We start from the raw sequence: 26,628 nt of genomic DNA, 5'->3' as shown, positions 1-26,628 counted from the left end.
TGTGAAATTCTTCCTTATTTTCTTACCTGAGTGTTTTAACAGATTGTGTTTCACAGATTCCTGATAGTATGCAATGGTTGTCTCCCCAAATGCCTTTCTGTTACAGCAACTTTACAGGAAAAAGCCTGGAATGGCAATGTCTTGTGCCAGATTACCTCAGAACATTCCCAAAAACCGATACAGAGACATCTCGCCTTGTAAGTGTACAGCCAGTCTTCTCCAGATCTGCAGCTCGAAACTTCTTGAACAGCGTAGCAAAAGTGTTCTTTTCTTTTGTAGATGATGCAACACGGGTTGTTCTACAGGGTGCAGATGACTACATCAATGCAAATTATATCAACGTAAGTATTGACCTACTGTAAAACATTCCCAGAAAAATAATGAGATGTTTCATTCATGGTTTGTTGATATAAGCATAGTTAACCTTTTATTTATATTTTGTCAGTATATTTTAATCCTCCTTGTTGTTAAACACCTGTTCTATGTACACACACACACACAGTGTACTGAATGTGTCACACTGTTTCAGTCCTGTCATGATGGTGTTTTATTTCTTAATGGTTTATTTCCCCACAGTGCGGGAGACTGCCGCAACATGTCTCTGTGCTGGTAAACCACAAATTCCAATGGCAGTCAACCATTTAATACATTCAGTGTGAATGGTGACTGAAGATTGTAGCATTATCCATTTCCATGAATTCATCCTAGCCTGTAGTAGAATCAGATTAGTTCATGTAGTTGAAGATGATCTTATCCTTTAAACATCTGGATTGTGCAACAACCAAAGGAAGACCAAGCTTATGTCAATCACTAGAACAAGTAGCATCACAAAGCTGGGAGCATTTACACAAGCACTTTATTATTTTGATCAACTCAACAAAAATGCAACTTTGCCTCTGTTACCTTCATGTACCTGTACAGCAACTAACCTAAAAAAAATGGTAGTTGTTTATTGTGCTCCAGACGAACAAAGCCTTTTTTTTTTAATATATATACGCACACTGATTTCACTTCTCGTCTGCAGATGGAAATCCCTTCTTCCAGCATTATAAACCGGTACATCGCCTGCCAGGGTCCTCTGCCCAACACGTGTTCAGATTTCTGGCAGATGACGTGGGAACAGAGCTCCTCCATGGTGGTGATGCTGACCACTCAAGTGGAGCGTGGCAGGGTAAGCATGTACTGCAGCAGCAACAGCCACACCATGAAACACTCTGCTTGATTACCTGTGGGTTTCTTCTCAATTCATTCTTCACTAATTTATTAGCAGCTTGTTTTGTGTAAACGTGTACTGCTGCCGTCTTCCAGGGCAGGGTTAGAGTTAGATAAATGTAATATGCAGTAGCCTTGAACTAGCTATCCTATACATACATACATACATACATACATACATACATACATACACATGCTTGCATGCATTCAGTGTACTGTAGGTCATTGTCTTTTTTCTTAATCGTCACACGTTCTGGACATTTTATTAAGTATAATTCTTTGTCCATGTTTTTACTACTGAAAGTTATGGATAGTGTAACTGCAGATATTTTTTTTTCTGCTATGAATTGAAATCTCGTCTTGCAGGTAAAGTGTCACCAGTACTGGCCAAATCCTGGTGGAAGTGCTCAGTACGGCAACTACCAGATCACTTGTCTCTCAGAAGAAGGAAATTCAGCCTTCCTGTTCAGAGAGCTGACTTTGACGCACTCAGAGGTAAGATCTAAATTCCTGCTGTGTATCAGTAATGGCAGTTCATGGAAAAGGCTTTCAAGCACTGCCAAAGCAGCCTGCTGTATTAGTGAGGTTATCTTTTAGACCTCTAAATTTCTTTTTACACTGTACAGTACATAGCAGAAAAGCAAACCACAATACATTTGTATAGCATATTACACACACATCTACCACAATCGGACCATTTAAATAACATATTTAAATAACAGTATAATATAAAATACATACAGGTCTGGCAATGGAACGTGAAACAGGCAATGTGATTGGTCGAGCAAGGTTCCACTTGTGCATATATTGTATGGATAACGGTCGGCTGACGGCACACGCTTCGGAGGACAGCGTGTGTTTGTCTTCGCTGCTCCAGACTCAGCGCTGGGATGATAGCGGTGAGCTGAGTCTAAAATAATTGCCTATTTCAAATTGGAAGAAAAACGGTAAAAAATCAATTTGGCGACCTACTAAATAAAAAAAAAATAATAAAAAAGAAACCACTTCCTTTTGTTTCAGTTAAATTAGACTACTTTTTATTGGTGTAAGGATATTTAATAAAGAAAACAAATATGTTTTCAAATCCACGGTTTGACCTGGATTATAAATTCAGTAAGGCCCTTCAGGGTATCCGTGTACGTTCAATATACTGACTTCTTGGGGGTTGGAGGCACACAATATAGAGGCATATACATACATACACACATCCATACATCATAATAATACTAATAATAATGCAATATAAAAGCTACATTAAAACCCACTGAAACAAGAAAGCCATTTTATAAAAGTACATTTTCAGTCTTGACTTTAACTATAGCAGTCCCAGCTTTCCTGACATATGCAGGTAGAGCATAACATAATTCAGGGGCTCTACAAAAAAAAAAGCTCCATCTCTCGTGTTGATTTGGTTGACCCTAGATATGGAAGATATGGGGAGGGTCAAGCAACCCCTGCAAATAACTGGATGTTAATCCGTTCAGGGTCTTATAAAACATGTGCGCCGTGGAGTAAGAGTAAATCAAAAGTGTGTTCTAGGCAACATCTGAGGTCCTTAGTCATGCAAATTGGCATTGAAGCAGCTTATTGGAGTGGTGGTGTTGTTTTTTGAATATTTAACAATTTCCATAGCAAGCTATACTAGCATAGCAAGTTGCTAAAACTGCTTTTGTTTATCTGTGAGCATTGAAAATGTACAGTTCCAACAACACATGCTTAGTTGCGTGCCTGTGTGCCCCCAGACTGCGGAGAGCCGGGCGCTGACTCAGATACAGTACGTGGCATGGCCGGACCATGGCGTTCCTGACGACTCCAGTGATTTCCTTCACTTTGTGAGCCTGGTGCGGAACAAGAGAGCAGGCAAGGATGAGCCAGTTATTGTTCATTGCAGGTATGGGCAGCTCTTCCTTTTCTCTTTCCTGTTGGTATCTTACCCATACAGTTTGAAAATAGTCACGTGTACTTCAGTGTACAAAACACTTCTGTAGCTGAAAAAAAAAGGCTCTTGCTAATCCAAGCCTGTTTAGTGATTTCTTCAGCGTACTGATTGAGGTCTGTAGCATTTATATAAAGGCTGTTTATACTGATTTGAAGTCTGTAGCATTAATCAGTCATATTTCAGTCAGTGTCAGAATGCATCTTAACAGCCGCTGTCAGCATGCCTTTCAGTATGACAGCCGGGTTCGCTGTTAGGAGCATATTAGATAGGGTTCTCTATTCACTGTATGTTAACTACAGTGCATATACAAAGTCTACACCCCCCTGAACTTTTTTCACATTTTGTTGTGTCAGTGCCTCGGGGGTTCATGCATTTAAATGAGGATTTTTTTCCCCACCTATCTACACACCATACTCCACACTGTTAAGGGGAAAAAAAGGTTTTACTGAGAAAAAAAATATATATTAAAAATGGAAAACTGAAAGATCATAATAAGTCAGTCAGATAAGTCTCCACCCCCCTGAGGTAATACTTGGTGGAAGCACCTTTGGCAGCAGCGGTGAGTCTGTTGGGATAGGTCTCTACCAACTTTGCACACCTAGATTTGGCAATATTTGACCATTCTTCTTTACAAAACTGTTCAAGCTCTGTTAAGTTCCTTTGGGAGCATTGATGGACAGCAATCTTCATCTCATGCCACAAATTTTCGATTGCATTTAGGTCGGGGCTCTGACTGGGCCACTCAAGGACATTTACCCTTTTGTTCCTTAGCCACTTCAGTGTAGCTTTGGCTGTGTGCTTTGGGTCGTTGTCATGCTGAAAGGTGAACTTCTGTCCCAGTTTCAGCTTTCTTGCAGAGGGCAGCAAGTTTTCCTCAAGGACTTCTCTGTACTTTGCTCCATTCATTTTCCCTTCTATCGTGACAAGTGCCCCAGCCCCTGCCGATGACAAACATCCCCATAACATGATGCTGCCACCACCATGCTTCACAGTAGGGATGTTGTTCGTTGAGTGATGTGCTGTGTTGGGTTTGCGCCAAACGCTTTGTATTTACCAAAAAGTTCCATTTTAGTTTCGTCAGACCACAAAACATTTTGCCACATGGCTACAGAATCTCCTGAGTGTTTTTTTGCATAATTCATACAGGATTCAAGGTGGGCTTTCTTGAGAAATGGCTTCCTTCTTGCCAGCCTACTATACAGGCCAGATTTGTGGAGTGCTTGGGATATTGTTGTCACATGCATACTTTGACCAGTCTTGGCCATAAAAGCCTGTAGCTCTTGCAAAGTTGCCATTGGCCTCTTGGTAGCCTCTCTGATCAGTCTCCTCCTTGCTCAGTCATTCAGTTTAGTGCCTTACACCTTACACTTCTTAATCGTCTTGACTGTGCTCCAAGGAATATTCAAGGCCTTTGATATTTTTGTATACCCATCCCCTGATCTGTGCCTTTCAACAACTTTGTCCCAGAGTTCTTTTGAAAGGGCCTTGGTGCTCATGGATGCACTACCCAGCTGAGGGAACCTAAAGGAACTGCTGAATTTATCCTGAAATCATGTGAATCACTAAAATTTAACACAGGAGGAGGCCACTTATCTTGGTGTGTGATTTTGAAGGCGATTGGTTACATCTGAGCTAATTTAGGATTGCTGTTACAAGGGGGTGGACACTTATCTAACCAAGCTATTTCAGTTTTTATTTTTAATTCATTTTCTACACATTTCTAGAATATTTTTTTCACTTGGAAGGTGTGGGGTAGGATTTGTAGATAAATGCAAAAAAAAATAATTTTTTGCATTTTCATTCCAGGCTATAAGGCAACAAAAGGTGAACATTTTGAAAGGGGGTGTAGACTTTCTATAAGCATTGTATATCCCTGCTATGACATGGATTTGGGGACTAGTTTGGTAAAAACCTCTTTAACCCTTTCAGCCCTGAAATACTTTTGTCGAGCTGAAGAATGTGAAATTAAGTTGTATAATTAAATAAAGAACTCCTTTATTGAGTATACATGAAAACAGGACATATATAAACTTAAATGCTGCACAAGAGACAGTTGTTGTTTAACCCTAACCCTAAATTAGATCATTAAAGAACCCACGTCGCACACATCTCTCAGCTGTCAGAACTTTGACAAGGAAATGCCGATTCACGTTCTGTGACGGCAATCTGAGAGCACTTTGAAACCCAGCTTTCGTTTCAGCAGAAAGAGACTGTGCAGGAGAGAGATTGTAGTAAATAACCACTGCATGTTTGGCCCCTGAGTAAGGAAGGGAGTGCCTCCTTTTCTAAAGACCTTCATCATAGCTATTACATTTGTCATGGGTTTAACCAACAGGAATTAGTCCCAGTATATTGCTGTAATCATGTGGTTCTTTTTTGCTAAATATAATAAAAACTATGTTTGGGTTGTTGTTAGAGAAACAATAGCCGCCTGCATAAATTGTCAAAATAATAATGTGTTGTTGTTATTTGTTGTTAGTGTTTTAGTTTTTTTTTGCAGATGCACTTTGTGGTGTACTATAGCAACTACAAACGGTGATTTTGTTTCTTTTTTGAAATGTCATTAACTTGTCCTGATAAGCTAACCACAGACAATTCTCAGGAAAGCTTTATTCTAAGCTCTTCAAAAAAAAGTTGATAGAAGCAGAGCATGTCATTTTATAATCTCCATACTGTATGTATGCAGCAGTTCTTAAGAGATCAGTAACTTGAGATCTTATGTTGAATAGTGCCATGTTCTGGACAGTTATTATACAGTGCAATAAAATGTGTCGCCTGACAAGGAAAAAAATCAGTTGTGTGTCTTCTCTTCTAGTGCTGGTATTGGTCGGACTGGCGTCCTCATCACCATGGAGACAGCGATGTGTTTGATTGAGTGCAATCAGCCGGTGTATCCATTAGACATTGTGAGAACAATGAGGGATCAGAGGGCTATGATGATTCAGACACCAGTGAGTATTCATTCTGCTTGTGTGTAGCTCCCAATCACTTTAATTACTGACACATGAAGTCTTGCAATGCTGATATGAAACCAGTATTAAAAACTCTTTGTGATAGTAGATTGCTGCTGTAATTGTCCGTCACTGAGGGAGCATGTAGTGCAGTCCCTACACATCACCCTTCAGAGCTTTACAATCCTACAGAGAACTTTATAGTTAATTGGAATTAGACCTGCAAAGGACATTCTATATTAAGTTTTAAGAGTGACCAGTCAGAGGGTATGTGGAGGCTTCCTTTTCTGTCAGTCCAGCTGTCTCTTACAGTTTCCCGCACTCTACCGATAGGTAGGCAGCAGTCCTCTTTGTTTGTATTTACTGGTATACCGTTTAATAGGACCTGCTGAATATGTATATAAAATACCCCACAAAGATCTCTTCAGATGACAAGTGGAAACAGTGGTAAAGAAAGTACCTCTTGCAGGCTAGTTCAGTCTTTAAAAAAACAAAACATGAAACATCTTACTCTTTTATAAGCAGGGCTTTGTAGTCTCAAAAGCTTTTGTATTGTACAGACATATTCAGCTGATACTATTAAAAGGTGTGACCAACCAAAACCTCTGTGGTACTTCTCAAGCATTACAAATCAGTGCTAATGATGCAGGAGGCTAGTTTAGCAGCCTTTTAGCTTTGGGTGTATTCATAAGATGCCTTTAAGAAGAGCGCAGAAGTGCAAGTATGCATAGTAAGCAAAGCTGATTATCCTGCTGCGTTTGATTTGGGGACTCGTGTTGGAGGGTGATGCTGGGGTTTGTTGCTGTGCTGTTTTACACTTTATTTAAAAAAAACTACAGGTTTCACAGACCCAGATTAGCACTAATGTTGGGCTTTGCAATGCTGCCTTAAATAAAGTAGTGCAAACATATTCTCCTTATTACCTCTATAGCAATATATGTAGAGAGAGAGTATGCAGTATTCTTACTAATTGTAACCAAAGGTCATGTTTTGTTTTGTGTGTTTGTGTTTTTTCAGAGCCAGTACAGGTTTGTTTGTGAAGCTATCTTGAAGGTGTATGAAGAGGGATTGGTTCACCCTTTAAAGTCCACACTGTACGAGTAACCCAAGGACACGACGATTCACTGTGGAGAGCTGTCCGTTTGCCTCACAGCTGAAGACTGAATTTCCAGCAGCATTTCTGGGTGCTATAACTGGCTTTCACGAAACGCTGCCTACAAATATCAATGAGCGAAAGAGCTTGGATTCTTGGAGAAAATTTAGCACTATTGCACTTTATTTTAAAAAGAAAGAAAAAAGAAGAAAAATGCTTGATGAATGCGTTTGATTGAGAAAATATTGTAATGTTGTTGTGCTTCTTTCTAAGGTGATAGGTACTTTTAGGGATAAAGAGGCTCCAGGGTAAATCCAATTAAAATATTTGGCTGTAGTGCCATAAAGGTGAGGGTAGCCCTCGCAGATGACCCTGTTTACTTAATGCTTAAAGTATAGTTTGCCCATTAAAAAGGCCAATATAATACAAGTGTCACTACACCTAATTCATTTAAATCTTAAAGATTTATATATGCCGCCTTCATAATTTGCAACTCAATTTATTAATTTATTTTATTTCCAGATTTTAATTTGATTAGTTTTTAATTCAGTTTCCACGTAGGAGTAAAAATCTGGTATTTTCTAAAGTACACAAAAGAAGTCTGAAATACCATTTAAAATCCAAACAAACAAGAAATCCTGCTGATTCTTTAGTAACAGGAGGCAGTTTTAACATTAAGTAATCTTTGCTTATCACTTGAAATAACCAGTAGTAAGGTACTGACTAACACTGGTACTGGGGAAGCACTTTTGCTGCACAGTATGTGTCTGACATGCCTTGGGCAGTAAGATAATGCCGCTTGGCAGTATGTTTGGGTTAGCTGTGGGATTTACATATTTTTACAGTGATTTGGCAAGTATCATTTCTAATGCCGGATGCTGTTAATGTGTTCGTAAATAGACAAGTGTGCTTTTCTATTTTCAAACCCTTCCCTTGTCCTGCGCTCTGAGCTCTGCACCCCTTTATATCTTTTCAGTAGGTGTGCTGCTTGGAATCTCACCATGTTTTTAAAGATAATGGTAAAAATCCTTTAAGTCGAAGTGACCAGACACACAGAAACCCAGCTGAAGCTTGTTTAAATAAGCTCTTGTGATTGGTTTGTGAAGTTAACAGACACATCAAATACTAGAGATATGTATGCAGTTCAGAATATTTTATTTGAATATTTGTGTGTAGTGTAATTATTACATGCTTTGGCTGGGTTGTTGTGTGGACGGTCATGTATCGTAGATTATAAGAGTTATTTATGTTGGTTCCCTTTTTAGCAGTACTACACCTTTTCCACGTTGCTTGAATAGATCTTTTCTCTCTCTCAGTGCTGTTATTGTTTGTTCAGGGTTACAAATATGAGGTTGTGCTTTCTTTTTAGTAAATTATTAGGTATGTTGCAATGGTAATCAGGTCCAGCAGGTGGCACTGTTATACAAATATATATAAAAAGATCCAGAAACATTTACATATTTGTATTGTACATGTTAAGCTTTGATTGCAGTATTTTCTGGAATGTTAACTTGATTTTCTTTGAATATGAATGGATATCACTTTTGTAGCTTTTGCAAGTTTGGTTAAATGTGAAAAAGTTCTAAATGTGCAAATCTTTAAAGTTTCATTCATAAGATTATTTCCAAAAGCACAACTAGATCCTTATCCGGTTTGTTTTGTACATTACCAAAACAAAATCTTTTTATGCTTTATCATATTGAAGTAGCGATGCCACCCCATAAACACGTTACCTGCAGAGCAGGATGAGTCAACTGAAGGACACCTGCGTTGGATGATTAGACAGGCATGCAGTTTGCAGCTGAGACGGTGGCATGCAATGTGCCCAGCCCTCCTCTAAACTGAACGACGTCTTGCACTGAAGCAGCTGCTGCACATGCATGTATTTACATCCAGGAAGAAAAAAGTAAATAAAAATCAGGAACATTTCACATTTTTGATTTTGTTAAAACCTACAGTCCTTGTAAAAACATGATTTTAAAATTAATCTTTAATCTTATTAGTAGTTTAGTTAATGATTTGTTTAGCTAAAAGTGATGCTTACATGGCCTGCTACTGTTATAGATAGTGATATTAGTGCTCCGAAAGTGAAATCGTTATTATTATTTTTTAAGACATTAGAAAATTAGTTTCAGTGCCAGGATTTCAAATAAAACTTCGCTCTTGATGTGTATCGACATTGATTTGCTTAATGAATATATGAAGTCACCTGTGTTTATAGACTGGGTAGTATCTTGCAAGTGTTTTATCTTGCCAGAGTTAGGTAATACATGTAAGTGTTTTTGTTTTCTTTTTGGCAGCTTGAACTCCCTGGCCCCGCTGTAAATACGTGGTAGTTGAGGTGGGGCCTGACCACTTCAGTTGCTTTAACTGTCAAATGATTGTGTAACACACTCTTTGTGATGTGTTTGGACTGAATACCTTATAAGCAAATGACAATAGCAAGCCTCTCTAGCGTCTTTTTTGTGTTGAAAGGACTGTTTGAGTCTCTTTTTCGCACATGTTAAAGTCACAAAGCCCTAAATGATCTACTTGCTATTTGTTTGTAATAATTCATGTTTTTGAGACTAACAAACAGTATGATTTGGGTCTTCAATTTTTCCTAAATAAGGGGGGGGGGGGGGGGGTGGGGGGGGTAAGGGGTGGTAGCATAACCTGTATGATTGTTTGGAGCCAAGCCGTCTGGCATTTCTTTAGGTGCCAATTTACTATTTTTTTTTTTTTGTTGTGTTTTTTAAATATTGATTTAGATGGAGAAGCTGATTTTATAGTAGTAACCCCACTCGTACGGTGCTGCCGTTGGCTTCCATGTTCTGGAAATATTGTAACTGCAGTCTTTCAGAATGCGCTTTTTAAAAATGTCTTTCGGGGGATACGGACTGCTTTTGAGTCAGTTGTATTAAGTTATTGAATGTGTTGCATTCGTATCTGCAGAGCAGTTGTGTTTACAGTACACATGCCGTTTATGCCACACGTGTCCAGGGTGCCAGCCAATGGGTTATTAGTTCTATGGGGGACTAGTGCAGGAGTAAGGGCTCCCAGGGGGCTGTGGAATCCACTGCTCCATTGCTTTGAAATATGTTGCTTTGTTTGTGATGACAAATATAAGCTAGCAGGCCAGTTTCAGCCAATGGCTTTATCAGTGTGATCACAACATTTTTGATGATAAAATCACCCTGGCTCCACAAATAATTTATCAGAATGAACCCATTAAAAGCAACTGTTGCATTTGTGCACAAGTGTGGTGTAAATAGGCTTTAATAAGTAGCTACTGTGGAATAGACAATACAGACGTTGTGAAAATCTGTGGACCTTACTGAGAGTCTAAAGGAGGATAGAAACATTCTGTGTTCTTTTAAATGGTGTGTCATGCTGTATAAATAATTGAATGTATCAGTCTTTCAGACGGGAGAAGTTTCAAAAAGATTAGAGTAACGACTGTTGGATTTTAAGGAAAAATATTTTTCATACCATTTGTAAAAATAAAAAAATTAAAAAAAATTAAGATAATAAATAGTTTGTAACACTTCCAAGATATAAGTGCAGGTTAAAGTGTTATCATTGTAAATAAGAGCAATATTATAAATACTGTCTGTTTAGTGCCAATGTATTCTGTAAAGTTTTTAATTCTTTATTTCTGCTTTAAAGATTGGATATGCTAGTTTGTTGTCAAGTTAAAGGTTCTTTCCAATACTGCTTTGTGGTGGTGGTGGTCTTTATTATTATTTATTTATTTAAGTTTTTTATTCTGTGGACCAGACAAATAAGGGACTTCTCATGCTTTAAGTTGGGTTCTGCAAGACCGCTGTCCCAGGGAGATGGTACAATAAGTTAAAATGGGGTGCAGTAGATATTCAAAGCACCAGCTCATTTAAAAAGAAAAAATATTCTGTACAAAAAAGGTCACTCACTTGAGTATTACAATGAACCTAGTGGTTGTTTTGATGGTGAAAAAAAAAAAACAGCTTTACATCTACACGCTGATTTTAACAGTATCAGAAATAGTTTGCTTACCAATGGAAGGTTAAAGAGGAACGGTGTGTTTATATATATATATATACAGTGGCTTGCAAAAGTATTGAGATCCCTGACCAATTCTCTCATATTACTGAATTACAAATGGTACATTGAAATTTCGTTCTGTTTGATATTTTATTTTTAAACACTGAAACTCTGAATCAATTATTGTAAGGTGGCATTGGTTTTATGTTGGGAAATATTTTTAAGAAAAATAAAAAACTGAAATATCTTGCTTGCATAAGTATTCAACCCCCACATATTAATATTTGGTAGAGCCACCTTTTGCTGCAATAACAGCATTAAGTCTTTTGGGGTAAGTATGTACCAGCTTTGCACACAGTGTCGGAGTGATTTTGGCCCATTCTTCTTGGCAGATTTGCTCCAGGTTGTTCAGGTTGGTTGGACGACGATTATGGACCGCAATTTTCAAATAGTGCCACAGATTTTCAGTGGGATTGAGATCAGGACTTTGACTGGCCACTGTAGGACATTCACCTTTTTGTTCTTGAGCCACTCCAATGCTGCTTTGGCTTTGTGCTTGGGATCATTGTCCTGCTGAAAAGTGAATTTCCTCCCAACTTCAGTTTTTTAGCGGACTGAAGCAGATTATCTTGCAGTATTTTCCTGTATTTTGCTCCATCCATTCTTCCTTCAATTGTAACAAGATGCCCAGTCCCTGCTGATGAGAAGCATCCCCACAGCATGATGCTGCCACCACCATACTTCACTGTAGGGATGGTGTGTCTTGAAACATGGGCAGTGTTAGGCTTGCGCCACACACAGCGCTTTGAGTTTTGGCCAAAAAGCTCTGTCTTGGTCTCATCTGACCACAAAACCTTTTCCCACATCGCAGCTGGGTCACTCTCATGCTTTCTGGCAAACTCCAGACGTGCTTTCAGATGGTAGTTTTTGAGTAACGGCTTCTTTCCTGCCACCCTCCCATACAGGCCAGTGTTATGCAGAGCTCTTGATATGGTTGACTGGTGCACCATTACTCCACTCCCAGCCACTGAACTCTGTAGCTCCTTCAAAGTGATTGTTGGCCTCTCTGTGGCTTCTCTCACAAGTCTCCTTCTTGTTTGAGCGCTGAGTTTTGAGGAACAGCCTTTTCTTGGCAGTGTCTGGGTGGTGTGATGCAGCTTCCACTTCCTGATTATTGATCCAACTGTGCTCACTGGGCTATCCAAACACTTGGATATTGTTTTGTACCCTTTCCCTAATCTATGCATTTGTATTACTTTATCTCTAACTTCTGTAGAATGCTATTTGGTCTTTATTTTCCTTCAGATTCACAGCCTTACCAATGATCCTTCAACAGTGGGGTTTTTAGCCAGAAAATGTGACAGCAACTTTAATGGTTCACAGGTTGAGTCCAATGGTAAGGTAACGGTGTCCTCGTTAGGGCAATTTCTTTCATTGGTGCAAACTGGGAGCTTCCACAGTGCAGGGGTTGAATACTTATGGAATCAAGATATTCCAGTTTTTTTATTTTTCTTAAAAATATTTCCTAACATAAAACCAATGCCACATTAGAATAATTGATTTTGAGTTTAAGTGTTTTAAAATAAAATATCGAACAAAACAAAATTTCAATGTACCATTTGTAATTCAGTAATATGAGAGAATTGGTCACGGGTCTGAATACTTTTGCAAGGCACTGTGTGTGTGTGTGTAATATATATATATATATATATATATATATAGATATATATAGATATAGATAGATAACCCTTATTGAACCATGAAAGTCCCATTCAGCTTGACAGCTTGCCCCTTGAGAGCTCGGTACGGTACGGGTACGACTGGTTCTCCACTGGCACATCCGATCCTTGAGAGCTCGGTACGGTATGGGTACGATCCTTGAGAGCTCGGTACGGTACGGGCATGACTGGTTCTCCACTGGCCCATCCGATCCTTGAGAGCTCGGTACGGTACGGGTACGATTGGTTCTCCACTGGCACGATCCTTGAGAGCTCGGTACGGTACGGGTACGACTGGTTCTCCACTGGCACATCCGATCCTTGAGAGCTCGGTACGGTACGGGTACGATCCTTGAGAGCTCGGTACGGTACGGGTACGATTGGTTCTCCACTGGCACATCCGATCCTTGAGAGCTCGGTACGGTACGGGTACGATTGGTTCTCCACTGGTACGATCCTTGAGAGCTCGGTACGGTACGGATACGACTGGTTCTCCACTGGCACATCCGATCCTTGAGAGCTCGGTACGGTACGGGTACGATCCTTGAGAGCTCGGTACGGTACGGGTACGAGAACATGGTTCTCCACTGGCACATTCGATCCTTGAGAGCTCGGTACGGTACGGGTACGATTGGTTCTCCACTGGCACGATCCTTGAGAGCTCGGTACGGTACGGGTACGATTGGTTCTCCACTGGCACATCCGATCCTTGAGAGCTCGGTACGGTACGGGTACGATTGGTTCTCCACTGGCACGATCCTTGAGAGCTCGGTACGGTACGGGTACGATTGGTTCTCCACTGGACATGCCTTTTACCCGGATTCTGGTCCTTGAGAGCTCGGTACGGTACGAGGTGACGACTCCACAATGCAGGGGTTGAATACTTATGTTTTCAAGATATTTCAGTTTTTTTATTTTTTAGCTTAAAAATATTTCCCCAACATAAAACCAATGTCACCTTACAATAACTGATTTTGAGTTTCAAGTGTTTTAAAATAAAATATCCCAATGAGAACATGCAAATTTCAATGTACCATTTGTAATTCAATAATATGAGAGAATTGGTCAGATCATTCTGAATACTTTTGCAAGGCACTGTGTGTGTGTGTGTACTTATATATATATATATATATTTAACAAGTTTGCTTACTATACCAGAATCTAAATCATAATATATATTAGGAATATATATATACTGATCCCTGTGGTACACCACTGGTTACCACACTATATTCTATTTTTCCTCTAATATATTTATGTTTTCTATATATATATATACATATATATAATATAGTAGAATTAATCTTTTATGCGGGACTTTGTCAAAAGCTTTCTGGAAATCTAAATAAACCATGTCATATGCTTTGCAATTATCCATTATCGATGTTGCATCCTCAAAAAAATCAAGCAAGTTATATATCTCCCTTTCCTAAAACCATATAGATGTCTCCCATATAGATATATAGATATATAGATAACCCTTATTGAACCATGAAAGTCCCATTCAGCTTGACAGCTTGCCCCTTGAGAGCTCGGTACGGTACGGGTACGACTGGTTCTCCACTGGCACATCCGATCCTTGAGAGCTCGGTACGGTACGGGTACGATCCTTGAGAGCTCGGTACGGTACGGGTACGATTGGTTCTCCACTGGCACGATCCTTGAGAGCTCGGTACGGTACGGGTACGACTGGTTCTCCACTGGCACATCCGATCCTTGAGAGCTCGGTACGGTACGGGTACGATCCTTGAGAGCTCGGTACGGTACGGGTACGATTGGTTCTCCACTGGCACGATCCTTGAGAGCTCGGTACGGTACGGGTACGATTGGTTCTCCACTGGCACGATCCTTGAGAGCTCGGTACGGTACGGGTACGATTGGTTCTCCACTGGCACATCCGATCCTTGAGAGCTCGGTACGGTACGGGTAGGACTGGTTCTCCACTTTGGGTATCGGTTCTGTTAATGGACCTCCTGGTTCTATAATATAAAACAAACACAGCTCATTATAGTGAAATTAAGTAATATAAATAAAATAAATAAATAAATAAATAAACCCTTTAAAAAGGCATTGTTAGTAAGGCAAGCATTATACTGAATCATTATGACATCTAGATCAAAGCTGTACGAGAACGTGTTGAATATTGCTGAACAGCTTTGCATTCACGTGTCTAACTAGCCCCCGCAATGACAGTGCGGTAAATGAAAACCTCGATCACCGTGTCGACCCTTAGCTAGCGCTGGATAAAACAATTCACTATAGAATGCATCACGGAGGATCCAACATTCCGTATCGCTTTATAGTGCGTGCCATAAATCAATATTAAATAGATATGCAAATCGCATATTAAATGAATGTTAAATAGATATGCAAATCGCATATTAAATGAATGTTAAATAGATATGCAAATCGCATATTAAATGAATGTTAAATAGATATGCAAATCGCATATTAAATGAATGTTAAATAGATATGCAAATCGCATATTAAATGAATGTTAAATAGATATTCAAATTGCATATAAAATGAATGTTAAATTAATATTTAATAGATATGCAAATTGCATATAAAATGAATGTTAAATTAATATTTAATAGATATGCAAATTGCATATTAAATGAATGTTAAATTAATATTTAATAGTTATATAATTGATATTACATTTATGTTCAATTATTCCTTGTCACTTTCCATTAACATTTAAGTCAGACTAACTCTATTTTCAATTAAAAACATGTAAACAGTGGAAAATTATTACACAACAAAACGTGATATAATCGGACGGGATATGCAATTACATTTTCAATCAACATTTGGTTAACATTTAGCAAGAAACCAGCTATTGCATATATATTAAATACTAATTTAACATTATTTTAGCATGCAATTGCATATCTATTTAATATTAATATATGCCACTCAATATAAATCATTACCCAGCTGTTCAATAAATAATTCAAATACATGAAGTTTGTATTACAGTTAAAATGTGTTTGTCTTTGGCCTGGATAGTAACTGGTACTGTACCGTCACCGGGAATTCTGCTCTTCCTCACTCGGTTATTTCCTATGGACTGTAACTGCGCCTTTGACGTCTGCAGACATTACCCCTTTAAATGCAAATCCCAGTTTGATGGGGACTCAATTTGAGTTTGACGCCATTTCCTGGGAGATATCGAGTCTCCTCCCCGCTTGGAGTCTGCGAATTCCACTTGCGGAATCGCACATTCCTGTTTGGTTTTGCGGGACCCTGCCGTCTCCGCGCAGGATTTACACCGCTTTGTTTCGGATTGTGGCTACTTTATTGTTAGTGGAAATCTCGCTCCGAATCACGGGCTCGCTGGTTTGTGTCTGTCTTCACTTTCTTGTATCGTCTAGTAATAATTCAGCATCGCCGACGGAGGTGGAACTTAAGGTAAACCAAATCTGTTGCAATTATTTCTAACATTTCAGTCGTTTGTCTTGATATAAGCTCCCGATCGCGCCAGGCGATGCATATTTGTAGTTTTTATTTTAGTTTGCAGCGCTAAATTGGAAAATAGACTAGTACTTGTTTTTAATAAACAATCGTGCATACTGGGAAACGTCTAATGTTTGTAATATACCTGTTATGATTATATCAAAGTTACATTGTAACGCCTGTCTGGATTAATACCTCACAGTGTACAATGTAGCGAACTCGCTCCCTTTCACAATAGCGAACTGCAGGTACGTGAATGTATTCTGATGTAGCGAAACAGCATTGATGCATTTATCATTCCATACATTGTGGAATAGCTAGGGCTTCCAGCTGTCGGTTTTTATTTTCCATTTCTCTCCCTCTCTCCCTTTTAACCCTTCATTAATAGTTAAGCATTAACCGACTACCAGATTGTTCAAAGTAGCAACGCGCTGCTAGAAACTAACGCAGCAGACATTAATGCGCTGAATGCGGCGGTTAGAGCAAGGGGGAAATGCAGGTTCAAACAGATTCAGGTGAGATCAGTGCACGCCGTTTGTTAAAAGGGCTTGTAATCAGGAGGTTCTCGGTTCCAATCCCGGCTCACTGTGCGTGACCCTGAGCCAGTCTCTTCACCTCCTTGTGCTCCGGTGTTTCGGGTGAGGCGTTGTTGTAAGTGACTCTGCAGCTGATGCATAGCGCACACACCCTTGGAGAAAAGCGGCTGCTGAGTAAACACAAAAAGAACGTGTGTGTTGCACACGAAACAGATTCCAGTCACTTGCGCGTTGTTGGGTTAAACTACAGGACTGTGACTCTGAAGACACTACACTAGATAATTAGGGCTTCTAGTTTCGGGGGGTTTATTTTTGATCACGTGGTGTCCCTTTTAACATATTTGGAGCCGGTTCGTTTTTACCCTCATATCCTGGTTGAGTTGACCACACAGCCTCCTATCCCGTCACAACATTGTGTGCTGCATTCGACAAATTCTGGCTTGTGAGGCTGGATTTAAAAGATAGTAATACAGAAGGGTGTCTAAGCATTGTACCGCATGTGATCCAGCAACGGTATTATTACACGTTAATTTAGATCTGCCTTTACACAGCCGTAGCTGACTCCTTACCAGCTACCATAAGGATTCCTAATGGATGTGTGAAGCGCGCAGACGCGCTGTGGGTAAATCGAGGTTAAATCGGTGCGACGGTGCATTTGATGCCGGTCATGACGCGCACACACACACACACACACACACACACACACACTTGAGAGTGATGGAGTCGGTCACATGATCTCCTTGTGAACGATGTCTGTGTCAGCTGTGTGAGAGAGGTAGTGTGCAATGATCTCTTCATGAAGCCGGCCGCAGTGGATAAGTAATGAGGAATGGTTACCCATTCCTTCATGCAGCTTGATGGTCCAATGTAGATTATACCAGTATTGAGCTGGGAAATTATAAACATCTAGCATTGCATGCATTTAAGATTTTCCTGCTAAAATGTACTGGAATTCATATGCACACGACTCCTGTTGCATAGCACTGGCACCAATTCCAGGGTTTACTACATGCTTGATTAGTATTAAAACAAGGAATGGAGCAAACTTCTATGCAATGGAAGTAATTCCCATCCCTGCACAGGTTTCAAAACTAGCCTTCCTCTTTTTGTTCATATAGTACAAGCTTCTCAGTGTGTGGAAACCATGTCCAGTATGCCTGTTGATCCCGATCTCCTTTTAAGAGTTCCCAGCTGCAGCTTTCACTGGAACAAACACTAATCCTTGGGCTATGCATTAACTTTCTCACTTGCTTCTCGCACTCACTTTTCCTGCATCTCCGACCATTTTGTCTTTACAAATTTAATATCCCCTTACATTTTTTCTCCTCAGCCCTGTTTGTAAAAATGTATGAAATCTTACAAGCAATTTGATTCTTTCACTCTCCTGACAGGACTACCTGAACTCGCAACATGTTGAGTTTTTGGCGGCGGACCCTCGGGCGCCAGTCGATTCGCAAACACGCTGAAAAGGAGCGTCTGCGGGAGGCACAGAGAGCCTCCACTCACATCCCCGCAGCAGGTGAAGCCAAGTCCATCATCACCTGCCGAGTGTCCCTGCTGGACGGGACGGACGTCAGCGTGGACCTGCCGGTAAGATTCCTGCCTGTCTCTCGAGCCGTCGATCTGAGCTGATTGTCCCCTGCGTGAACGGGGCTGCTCGCAGTCCCACAAGAAACCAGTCCTCTCGTTTCAGTCTCCCAAGAGTCTGATTCCTGGGGCTTGGGGGATGGAGAGGTTGAACCAGGCAGATGTGCTTTATTGAGCTGTCTGGTTTCACACACTGTGTGCGCTGAGCGATGGGGCTGTTTCTGGTTTCACACACTGTGTGCACTGAGCGATGGGGCTGTTTCTGGTCTCACACAGTGTGTGTGTGCACTGAGCGATGGGGCTGTTTCTGGTCTCACACAGTGTGTGTGTGCACTGAGCGATGGGGCTGTTTCTGGTCTCGCACAGTGTGTGTGTGCACTGAGCGATGGGGCTGTTTCTGGTCTCGCACAGTGTGTGTGCACTGAGCGATGGGGCTGTTTCTGGTCTCGCACAGTGTGTGTGCACTGAGCGACGGGGCTGTGCCTGTGTGTCTGGTCTCGCATAGTGTGTGTGCACTGAGCGACGGGGCTGTGCCTGTGTGTCTGGTCTCGCACAGTGTGTGTGCACTGAGCGACGGGGCTGTGCCTGTGTGCCTGGTCTCGCACAGTGTCTGTGCACTGAGCGACGGGGCTGTGCCTGTCTGGTCTCGCACAGTGTCTGTGCACTGAGCGACGGGGCTGTGCCTGGTCTCGCACAGTGTGTGTGCACTGAACGACGGGGCTGTGCCTGGTCTCGCACAGTGTCTGTGCACTGAGCGACGGGGCTGTGCCTGTGTGTCTGGTCTCGCACAGTGTCTGTGCACTGAGCGACGGGGCTGTGCCTGTGTGTCTGGTCTCGCACAGTGTCTGTGCACTGAGCGACGGGGCTGTGCCTGTGTGTCTGGTCTCGCACAGTGTCTGTGCACTGAGCGACGGGGCTGTGCCTGGTCTCGCACAGTGTGTGTGCACTGAACGACGGGGCTGTGCCTGGTCTCGCACAGTGTCTGTGCACTGAGCGACGGGGCTGTGCCTGCGTGTCTGGTCTCGCACAGTGTCTGTGCACTGAGCGACGGGGCTGTGCCTGCGTGTCTGGTCTCGCACAGTGTCTGTGCACTGAGCGACGGGGCTGTGCCTGTGTGTCTGGTCTCGTGTCTGTGCTGGTCTCGCACAGTGTCTGTGCACTGAGCGACGGGGCTGTGCCTGTGTGTCTGGTCTCGCACAGTGTCTGTGCACTGAGCGACGGGGCTGTGCCTGGTCTCGCACAGTGTCTGTGCACTGAGCGACGGGGCTGTGTCTGGTCTCGCACAGTGTCTGTGCACTGAGCGACGGGGCTGTGCCTGCGTGTCTGGTCTCGCACAGTGTCTGTGCACTGAGCGACGGGGCTGTTTCTGGTCTCGCACAGTGTCTGTGCACTGAGCGACGGGGCTGTGCCTGGTCTCGTGTCTGTGCACTGAGCTGTTTCTGGTCTCGCACAGTGTCTGTGCACTGAGCGACGGGGCTGTGCCTGCGTGTCTGTTTCTGTCTCGCACAGTGTCTGTGCACTGAGCGACGGGGCTGTGCCTGCGTGTCTGGTCTCGCACAGTGTCTGTGCACTGAGCGACGGGGCTGTGCCTGCGTGTCTGGTCTCGCACAGTGTCTGTGCACTGAGCGACGGGGCTGTGCCTGCGTGTCTGGTCTCGCACAGTGTCTGTGCACTGAGCGACGGGGCTGTGCCTGCGTGTCTGGTCTCGCACAGTGTCTGTGCACTGAGCGACGGGGCTGTGCCTGCGTGTCTGGTCTCGCACAGTGTCTGTGCACTGAGCGACGGGGCTGTGCCTGCGTGTCTGGTCTCGCACAGTGTCTGTGCACTGAGCGACGGGGCTGTGCCTGTCTGGTTTCAGTGTGTTAATGAATAGCAGCATTAGTTTCACTGCCTGAGGGCTGGTTGAGCTCTGTATTATTATAAATGTGACAGAGTTTGCTGCATTAATAGCTTCTGTTACACACCAATCTATCTAGAGACCCAGTGCAATAAGGTTAATACTTGTGTAATCCTGCACTGTGAAGAGGCAGACCCTTTAACTAAGGCTTAATTTAAAGGTTTGAATGGTAAATGAAAACACAAATCCGAAACAGCATTATATTTTACTACATGTTTAACCTGAAAGTGGGAACTATTAACACTGGCCATGTGCATGGGTTTCAAAATTCAGATATGAAACCGGGAATGGGTGACACTGCTATGCAAACCCCAGCTAGCATTCGGCTTTTAGAATGTGTTCTGTTTCCTTACCCCTACAGGGCTCCTCTCCCACACGCAAATTCGTTTGTGTCTTGCAGAATTCATGAATTTGTTTGGCTGCACACATTGTTGGCAGGAGTTGAGTGAAAATGGCCTGTAGTTAGGCACAGTATCCTCAAGTGACCGACAGACCAGGCATCACCTGTGCTCTCTCATTACCTTCCCATCCCCATGAGGCAGATTTAATGGAATGTGTCAGATTAGGGACTGCATAGACATGGGGTTGTGATGTGATGGAACCGTCTGTTTGAAGGAAGGGGAAGTGAAGCTGTGAATATCCTGGTATCAAAAAAAACAACAGAACAATTATTCTTACTCTCTGAGCTCCAGGCTGTTTTGATTAATTATCTTTATTATGTAACATGAACAGTCTTAAACAGCACCAGCACACTCATTGAACAACGTCTATGAAAGTAGTCTTGTAAGATAAATATAAAGACCAGGAGATTTGATTTGAAAACACACACCAAAACAATCCCCCAGTACAGACTCAGTTACAAGTAGACTCTATGTTTGACACCCTGTGGAAGGTGCAGTATGTCATGTCACAGGGACCAGACAGTAGGTGAGAAGTGTTTGCAATCAGACTCATGTATTCTTGAACATGCTCACACACACATACCAGCCCTTCATGCAGTTCTCTGATCTGCCTGCTTGAATTCACCCCTCTCTGATCTGCCTGCTTGAATTCACCCCTCTCTGATCTGCCTGCTTGAATTCACCCCTCTCTGATCTGCCTGCTTGAATTCACCCCTCTCTGATCTGCCTGCTTGAATTCGCCCCTCTCTGATCTGCCTGCTTGAATTCGCCCCTCTCTGATCTGCCTGCTTGAATTCGCCCCTCTCTGATCTGCCTGCTTGAATTCACCCCTCCCTGATCTGCCTGCTTGAATTCACTTCCCTATGTAGTTAGACTGTTAAAATAAAGTTGACAAGCTGAGGGAACACAAAACCACTTTGTGGACTGGAACTTGGTTTCAGGCCCCTCAGGGGAGACTTGGGGTTTGCTACAGCAACGCTGCCTCAAACTAGGTCTCCTGTAACCAGGTTTCAAGACACTGTTCCTGAAAAAGTGGCTTTGTGTTCCTTCAGCTTTAGAATAAACTAGTTCTGAACTGTCTAGATTTACACTAAGGGCATTTTCCAGCAGGGCTTATGTTGGTGTATCAGAGTGCATTCCTGATTTTGCAAGAGGAGGTAGGGTTTGTTTGTTACGTATTAGGAGGAAAGACTGTTGCGTTTTTCTCATGCAACAAAAGTCCCAAACAATGGTTACTTTTGACTAAACGTCATTTGCAGCCCCATCTTCCCTCATAAGAGGAGGTTTTCATTTTCACTGCTTTGAAAAACAAACGCTGAATTAACTAAATTTAACAGATGTCAGGTTTAGACAGCCAAACCTTTGGGGCATTTTGTGTAACAGACTTTAGTTTTGCTAAACCACCAACTAAACCACACGAGATTCGATATCCAATACTGTTTCTCATATGAGCCGTCTCAGCTCTGTGTCTGGTATTCGGGGGATAAGGTGGTGGGAGATGTCTTGGAGTTTCCCCTGGTGTCAAGTACCAGTCTGTTCTTCTTCTGAGTAGTTGGGAGATAGCGGTGTGCAGTTGCATTTCTTTTTTCTGCCCGGCTTGCTGTGCAGAAGGGAGTCCCTGCCCTGCCTGCCTGCTGCTGCTCTCCTGTCCTGAGTTGCAGTGTTCCTCATTGCCTATCATGAAGGGACAGGTTGCTAGCTGTGGAAAAATGGGCGAAAAGCCAGGGTAAGAAGCCGTCCTCCTTTTAAAAAATAAAAAAATAGGCTCCCTGACTTAATTAGAGACTTTGAGTTGGTGCCTTTTAAGGATAGGACCATTCGATGCCTCTCTGGGAAACGCAAGCTAGAATCCTTTGCAGTATTCGTATGTATTTTTATACCAGCATTGAAAAGATATACGCCTAATTGTACAGTATATTCAAATCACTTGGTTAATAAGAATTCTTGGTTGATAACCTCACTGCCTGCATAGAAGCCAGCAATCTCCTTACACTACACTATAAAGCCAGAGCAGCAGTAGAACCGGTTTGTAACTCAATCCAGCATGTGCTGTTTCATGTTTTCTTTGGAACTACAGAGTTCATTGAATATCTATTGTGACCTTTGATCCCTCTCTGGGGATCTGATTGGTCCTGTGCAGGGCAGGGACACTCTGTTGTCTGAAGCTGCTCCAGACGCCCTGTCCAGGGTAGGGGGCTTGTATTGTGCACTGTTCATCCAAGCCACACTTGAAAGATAAGAACAAGCCTTCATCTGATCATTGCCTTTGAAATTCTTGTCTATGTTTTAGTGTTAAGCATTTGATTGTTTGAGAGAGCTGTATTCCTGGAGTGTAAACCAAGTACAGATGAAGCCAATACAGTTTTCTCTATGTACATACAGTGCCACTTTTTGTGCGAGTATTTTTGCCAACATGACCGCTGGTGCTGATTGCTGCTGCTACTTGGAATGACTCTAAACCATATTGGTTTTTAGAGAGGGAGGCTTTGAGAGCCCTCTGTGTCAGAGACACCTGTAACTTGTTCAGAATTAATTGTACAGGATCTGTATGAGATTGGTTATAACTCTTATGGCACAGTAGATATTAGTTTAATGTTGATTCTGCTGCTTTGTCATGTACTGTACTGCTCTCCTTTCATTATATGGTCTAATCAATTTAAGACTTGTTGAATAGTCTGATATATTGATACACCTTACCTCCCTTGACACAAATCTCAGAATAGGACTCTTGACTTTCTCAATGCACTGATGTGCTTCTGTTGTTTTCTTAGTATTGTGAAAGTGTTTCACAGTGAGGAATTAACAGGAGGAGCCCTGTCCTTGAATAAAGGTCATTAAAAATACTGTCCTGCAGCAAAGAACAAGCATTTGTTAAAGCTGCACACAAGGGACCATTGAGACTGTAACCCCTTCATGCTCTTCCTGCTAGTAACTCTTTCAAACCTCCCCTCTCTGTCTTTGGATGGATTGCTTGGTGTGTTTGCTTTATCAGTGACTTGCAGGCTATGATGCGCTGAAGGAATGTCACGGATTTCTGCAGGCAGATATTTGGCCGCCTTTCTCAATCCCTCACAATGTGTGTCCGAGGCCCCGGTTGATTGGAGCGCACAATGGGGCCTTTGTGTCGGTCCTTCCAGCTTGGTTGGACACTTTGTGCTGTGCCAACTCAAGAGGGCTTCATGTGCACCAGCAAACCAGGCAGTACATGTGCGCTCTTGCATTCTCTGTGCATTAGCTCATTAGGGTTCTAAGTTTAACTCCAAAATGGGCACATACAGTGGCTTGTGAAAGAATTGACCCCCCTTGGCAAGTATTGACCCCCTTTGGCATTTTTCCTATTTTGTTGCCTTACAACCTGGAATTAAAATTGATTTTTATTTGGATTTCAGGTAATGGACATACACAAAATAGTCCACATTGGTGAAGTGAAATACAAAAAATAACTTGTTTCAAAAAATTCTAAAAAATAAATAACGGAAAAGTGGTGCGTGCATATGTATTCACCCCCTTTGCTATTAAGCCTCTAAATAAGATCTGGTGCAACCAATTACCTTCAGAAGTCATATAATTAGTTAAATAAAGTCCACCTGTGTGCAATCTGTGTCACATGATCTGTCACATGATCTCTGTATATATACACCTGTTCTGAAAGGCCCCAGAGTCTGCAACACCACTAAGCAAGGGGCACCATGAAGACCAAGGAGCTCTCCAAACAGGTCAGGGACAAAGTTGTGGAGAAGTACAGATCAGGGTTGGGTTATAAAAAAATATCCGAAACTTTGAACATCCCATGGAGCACCATTAAAGCCATTATTAAAAAATGGAAAGAATATGGCACCACAACAAACCTAGCAAGGAGGGCATTAATCAGAGAGGCAACAAAGAGACCAAAGATAACCCTGAAGGAGCTGCAAAGCTCCACAGCGGAGATTGGAGTATCTGTCCATAGGACCACTTTAAGCCGTACACTCCACAGAGCTGGGCTTTACGGAAGAGTTGCCAGAAAAAAGCCATTGCTTTTTAAAGAAAAAAATAAGCAAACACATTTGATGTTCGCCAAAAGGCATGTGGGAGACTCCCCAAACATATGGAAGAAGGTACTCTGGTCAGATGAGACTAAAATTGAGCTTTTTGGCCACCAAAGAAAACACTATGTCTGGCGTAAACCCAACACCTCTCATCACCCCAAGAACACGAACCCCACAGTGAAGCATGGTGGCGGCAGCATCATGCTGTGGGGATGTTTTTCATCGGCAGGGACTGGGAACCTGGTCAGAATTGAAGGAATGATGGATGGAGCTAAATACAGGGAAATTCTTGAGGGAAACCTGTTTCAGTCTTCCAGAGATTTGAGACTGGGACGGAGGTTCACCTTCCACCTTCCAATGACCCTAAGCATACTGCTAAAGCAACACTTGAGTGGTTTAAGGGGAAACATTTAAATGTCTTGGAATGGCCTAGTCAAAGCCCAGACCTCAATCCAATTGAGAATCTGTGGTATGACTTAAAGATTGCTGTACACCAGCAGAACCCATCCAACTTGAAGGAGCTGGAGCAGTTTTGCCTTGAAGAATGGGCAAAAATCCCAGTGACTAGATGTGCCAAGCTTATAGATACATACCCCAAGAGACTTGCAGCTGTAATTGCTGCAAAAGGTGGCTCTACAAAGTGTTGACTTTGGGGGGGGTGAATACTTATGCACGCTCAAGTTTTCTGTTTTTTTGTCTTATTTCTTGTTTTGTTTCACGATAAAAAATATTTTGCATCAAAGTGATGGGCATGTTGTGTAAATCAAATGATACAACCCCCCAAAAAATCAATTTTAATTCCAGGTTGTAAGGCAACAAAATAGGAAAAATGCCGAGGGGGCAATACTTTCGCAAGCCACTGTACAGTACAGTACAGTATGGACACAGGTTTCAATTGCAAATTAGACCCCATAACTTACAAGGGATAAGTTTCACAAAGAGACTTGGGTCTTAACATTCTGCAAAAAACCTTACAATTGAAATAATGCAAAATAAAAAATCCATTCCCTCTATATTCACACTGTTGTTTGCTGCCGTTTGTAAAGTGCAGAGTACTGGTTCAGAAGTATGTTTGTGAAAAAGACTTGAACTGTCTGCTTAGGCCCATTGGTTGTTTCTATGGCTACCCAAGAGTCCTCCATCATGCTGATTTCAGAGGGAGTTCTCCTATGGGACTGGCTCTGACTGGTACAGTATTGCATGTGCAGGAGGGAGGGAGAGAAAGGAAACACACACACACACACACACTATCAAACTCTAAATCATTCATTCATTTAAAACAAAAAAAACAATATCTTGGCCACAGACAAACAAAACGGAAGTTCTATACCACTCCGTGCATGTTAGATGTGTTCACTGCCTCAGACACTGGTGACTCTTGCTGCAGATGTGTGTACTGACACGCTGACCACCCCTGGGTTTTGGGGTCGGGACATGTTTACATTTTAGCTGTATCTTAAACTTCTTAGTTAGGAGTAACTATAACCAAATAGATTTTTTAATATATCTATCTGTCTATAATCTCTCTCTCTCTCATATTATATATATATATATATATATAATCTGTCTCTATAGACATAGATAGCTATAGAGAGAGATATCTATATATCTCTATCTATATATAGATATCTATCTATCTATCTAATCTATATGTAGATATATAGACACACATATCTATAGATATAGATGTATATGAATGAATGATACATATATTCTCAATATATAAAAGAAATGTTTTGCAGGGGCATGTGTTTGAGGTTCTTCCATGTGCTGTCCTCGCAGTAGATATTTGAAGTTGATATATT

General features: G+C 41.8%; 2 protein-coding genes across 6 annotated transcripts in view; both read left to right on the top strand.

The window, feature by feature from the left end:
* LOC121323135 (tyrosine-protein phosphatase non-receptor type 4-like) overlaps positions 1–9,815 on the top strand; it is a 58,271-nt gene extending 48,456 nt beyond the window's left edge. For both annotated transcript variants that reach the window (XM_041263946.1, XM_041263945.1), the window contains exons 21-27: positions 107–197; positions 280–341; positions 1,025–1,171; positions 1,579–1,707; positions 2,955–3,103; positions 5,967–6,102; positions 7,120–9,815. In XM_041263946.1, the coding sequence (XP_041119880.1) occupies positions 107–197; positions 280–341; positions 1,025–1,171; positions 1,579–1,707; positions 2,955–3,103; positions 5,967–6,102; positions 7,120–7,206 (801 nt within the window). In that variant the 3' untranslated portion in view covers positions 7,207–9,815. The remainder of the gene's footprint in view (positions 1–106; positions 198–279; positions 342–1,024; positions 1,172–1,578; positions 1,708–2,954; positions 3,104–5,966; positions 6,103–7,119) is intronic.
* A 6,289-nt stretch (positions 9,816–16,104) lies between these two features.
* The window catches only part of LOC121322779 (band 4.1-like protein 5), a 48,693-nt gene continuing 38,169 nt past the window's right edge, over positions 16,105–26,628 (top strand). For all 4 annotated transcript variants that reach the window (XM_041263072.1, XM_041263073.1, XM_041263071.1 and 1 more), the window contains exons 1-2: positions 16,105–16,329; positions 18,302–18,500. In XM_041263072.1, coding sequence (XP_041119006.1) covers positions 18,321–18,500 — 180 coding nt within the window. In that variant the 5' untranslated portion in view covers positions 16,105–16,329; positions 18,302–18,320. The remainder of the gene's footprint in view (positions 16,330–18,301; positions 18,501–26,628) is intronic.

Source organism: Polyodon spathula, chromosome 11 (genome assembly GCF_017654505.1).
Source record: "Polyodon spathula isolate WHYD16114869_AA chromosome 11, ASM1765450v1, whole genome shotgun sequence".
In the NCBI taxonomy this organism is placed as follows: domain Eukaryota; kingdom Metazoa; phylum Chordata; class Actinopteri; order Acipenseriformes; family Polyodontidae; genus Polyodon; species Polyodon spathula.
This window is presented reverse-complemented; position numbering and strand designations above follow the sequence as displayed.